The sequence below is a fragment of the Saccostrea cucullata genome, unplaced genomic scaffold (assembly GCF_032062105.1).
Source record: "Saccostrea cucullata isolate Sc308-1 unplaced genomic scaffold, CSIRO_AGI_Scuc_v1 ctg10328, whole genome shotgun sequence".
Classification (NCBI taxonomy): Eukaryota; Metazoa; Mollusca; class Bivalvia; order Ostreida; family Ostreidae; genus Saccostrea; species Saccostrea cuccullata.
In genome coordinates this window covers 1-4,003 of record NW_026924416.1, presented here as the reverse complement: position 1 = coordinate 4,003, position 4,003 = coordinate 1, and the positions used below count along the sequence as shown (strand labels likewise).

The 4,003-nt window shown below is 33.9% G+C and overlaps 1 protein-coding gene across 1 annotated transcript; it reads right to left on the bottom strand.

Moving 5' to 3' along the window:
* Positions 1-237: 237 nt before the first annotated feature.
* LOC134266382 (NPC intracellular cholesterol transporter 2-like) lies at positions 238-3,188 on the bottom strand (the record flags this gene model as incomplete). The annotated part of the gene is made up of 3 exons (XM_062748632.1): positions 238-396; positions 1,242-1,411; positions 3,081-3,188. Coding segments are annotated over 3 exons (437 nt in total), but the record flags the coding sequence as incomplete, so codon positions are not given.
* Between the last annotated feature and the right edge of the window lie 815 nt (positions 3,189-4,003).

Sequence of the window (4,003 nt, the reverse complement as noted above, 5' to 3'; positions counted from 1 at the left end):
TAGACATTTTTATGTTTCAAAGAAATGCTCGAGTTGCAGAATGCTAAGTATTTTGTGTAACTCTATGGTAATATAATTCTAATGACGATTTAGGATGTGATATACTGTTTCTAATAAATTAAACTTTATGGAAAGAGCTGCAGACCAAAATGTACAACCAAATAATTCTTATTCTTGGGGAAAGATTTACCAAGATTGCCCTGGGCCAGTTATTTGCGAAATCATCCGCTGACAATGTTATTGAGCAATATGTGACCGTTCTTCGTTTATCGTGACAGAAATGATAAAAAATGATTTAAAAAAATATGGTTTAGGTTTTATTTCTGCAGGAAAAACAAAACAGAATATATCTTTTCCGGTATCGTCCTGAACTTCAGTTTTGACCAAAAGACTTATCTGCAAAACAAGAAGATAAATGAAATGTGAAAAAAGAACAGAATTCAAACTCAAAGTCCATTTAAACAATACAATGCGTAGCACACTAAACATGGACTTCCTAAATCATCAGAGTCGGGAGCAAGTGCAATTGTGCAGTAAGCATCGCTTTCGAGCGATTATAAGAGCCGTGTGCTACTTTTCATGATCAGAAACGGAAAATGTGTAGAAATGTCAGTGTGTCAATAATGACCTACACTAATTATAAGAAGGGTCAGTTAGCATATTACCTAATAATAGATTACATGTATATCTGCCTATAAAGTCACTGTATAATATGAAATCATTTTTGGGTGTCTTCGTTCATATACTAATAATAGAGGTAAATTATTAGTTTTGGCTGTTGGGAATAATATTCAGCTCTTTGTCATTTTTTTTTTCATTTTTCACAATGAATAAGATGATGTTTCAGGAGATTTCAACAAACGTCTAATTGAGATGTAAAATGTTTTACAAAAATACACCTTCACACATTGTGTGAGTAGCAAATGTGATATTTTCCAAATATGATAGAGCTGAAGGAGCACTTTGTGCAACAGTTTTAGATTTGTTATATTTTTTTTAGAAAGAATTGAACATCATTTTAAATTTTGGGAGGTCTCCCAGTCTTATTCTTTATTACATAAAAAAATGTTTCTTAAAACACACAATATTTTTAAGTCATTGGTTGATACTAATACAATTCCGTAATGCTGTAATATAATTTGTGTATTTTTTCCGCCTTGAGTAATGTTTTTAATGATTTCAACGTTTAAATATTATTTTTGTATTTTTCTTTAAACTCCCGATCTTAAAAATAATCTTACGTGAGGATACTGTTTTAAAACAGGCACTGTAATGGCAAACGTGTTTTGCTTCCCTGGCTCTAGAGGGCATTTTGTCTGTGAAACACACGTGTTTTTCTCTGCCGGAAATGAAATCGGAACGCCACCTATGATTCCTGTTACATGAGTTGTTGGTTTTGTTGATTCCACATCTATAAGAAAAATTCTATAAACGACAAAATAGCCATGACAGTAGATTGTATCAAATACCACCTAACAACTTTCTAACTGAAGATGTCAGTAGAAAGCTGGATTTACAAGTGTCATACAAATTTTTAAACCATCATTTTCATTTTTATTTAACTTTGGATAACTATGTTTATCTGTTCAACATAGAGGGCTCACAGCGGGTGTTACTTGTACACAAAAGAGACTTTTTTCAAGCGATCCCACTTCTTTGTGTGCAGGGGTTCGTCCTTCACCATTTTTTTTCGATTTGTACTGTTTATACCATTCGTTAGATGTTAAAACTGTTTTTACTGTTTGTTTGTTTTCTCGTCTTTTGTAAAAAAAAAAAAAAGGCCCCAGCTCCTTAATTACTCCTCGACTCTAGAAACAGACGCTATAACCACTGCCTGCGCTTATTGTTTGTAATCATCACATCTATAAATGTTATTTCCATCGCTTCAATGCTAACACATCCATATCTACATAATACGCAAAAGCTCAGCTCAAACGCAACTTTGTTAAGCCGCGTATAACCAAGAAAACAGTCCGATTTGGCAAGTCTGATATAGTGACTTTCAAATTTTCTAACTTCTCATTCATGCTCTTGCTTTCTGTAACACTCTTCTTTATTAAGAGTTCTGTAAAAACAAGAGGTCCATGGGACACTTAGCTCACCTGAGTAACTTTTTATACCTATTGTGGCCCCGGTGTACTCCCGGGGGTTATGACTTGAGTAATTTAGAATCTACTCTACCCATGTATGCTTTCAGATAGGTTTCAGCTTTTCTGGCCCAATGGTTCTTGAGAATAAGATTTTAAGGATTTTTTCAATATATTTCGGTATACTTTGATCCCCTATCGTGGCCCAGTCCTCTCCCGGGGGTCATCATTTGAACAATGTAGAACCTACTCTATCTCCGAATGCTTTCTCATAAATTTCAGCTTTTCTGGCCCAGTGGTTCTTGAGAAGAAAGTATTTAAAGATTTTTCCTATATATTTCAATGTAATACTTTGATTCCCCATGGTGGTCTCATCCTTCCTTTGGGGATCATGATTTAATAGTTTATTATCTTCACTACCCCATGATGCTTCCAAATAAGATTCAGCTTTTCTGGAACGATGGTTCTTGAGAAAAATTTCAAAGATTTTTCTTATATATTTCAATTCAAAGTTTGGATTCCCTGACATGATCTGAATAATTAAGAATCTGCACTACCCCAGGATGCATCCTCTTAAGTTTCAGTTTTTTCCGAACCAGTTGTTTCTGAGCTTTTTAAAGATTTTCCCTATATATTTCAATGTAATGGATTCCCTATTGTGGCCCGTCCTACGCCGTGGGGTCATGATTAGAAACAATTTAAAAATCTTCCCTACCCAAGGTTGCTTTCTCATAAGTTTCAGCTTTTCTGGCTCAGTGGTTCTTGAGAATAAGATTTTAAATTGCAACGCCCTATTTGTTCTTTTATTGATTATCTCTTATACAGAATTACTATTAAAAATTGGACTGTTTAAATCACCTGTAAGTTAAAATGTTCCATAGTAATTTTTTTCTGTCAATTGTATTTCACCTATAAATAAAATTATTTAATGTATGTTTTAAAAAGCATACCTGATTAAAAAAATGGAAGAATAAAATGTTTCACAATACTCACTGGAGATGAACGAGGCACTAAGCGTTTCATTGGTCTCTGAATAAAATATGCAAGGTTCGTTGTCGCATCCAGATACATTTACCGATAAAATCTTTCCTGAGACTGACCCTGAAAGTAAAGCACTCAATCTGACTGACCGAATTTTACAATGCCACAAACATAAAAAAAATTCTATGCTATTAACCAATATCAAAGTGAAGAACAATCAGTTTATTTTCCTTCTGTTTGAATTAATCTATTACATATTTATCTAGGGACGTCTGTATAACTCTATACATTGCACTTATTATAAATAATGCAATTCCATTTTTTGCCATCATGACATTTATTTTTTAACCAAAAGTTAATTGACATGGATGTCTCACACGGATTGAGATTTTAAAACAAGATGTGTTTGTGAAACACTGATGCCCCCTTATGGCAACATAGCGAAGATTCAACTTTTCCTAAATGCAAATTGTTTGTGCCCAAAGTAAGCTCTTCTCTCAAGAAATACAATTATGAAATATGAAAGCCATAGCAGCACCTGTTCAAAAGGTATGGCCAAGGATGTTTTTTTGAAAGGTAGGCCAAACTCCAAGATCAAGGTCAAAGGGGCAAAGTTGTTGCAATTTGTTTCTTAAAAAAAGGGCTTGTCACAAGGATTATATATGTGAAGTATGAAAGCCATAGCCCTAACTGTTCAAAAGTAATGGCCAATGTTAAAGTTTTTAAAAAGAAGGTCATACTACAAAGTTCTTGGTATCCAATGAAAGAAATATGTGAAGCATGCAAGCCCTAGCCATAACCCTTCAAAAGTTATGGTCAAGGTTTGTTTTTGAAAAGTAGACCAAACTCCAAGATCAGGGTCAAAAGGTTAAATATTTTGATATTCAATGGAAGGGCTTCTCACAAGCATTACATATCTGAAGTATGAAAGCCCT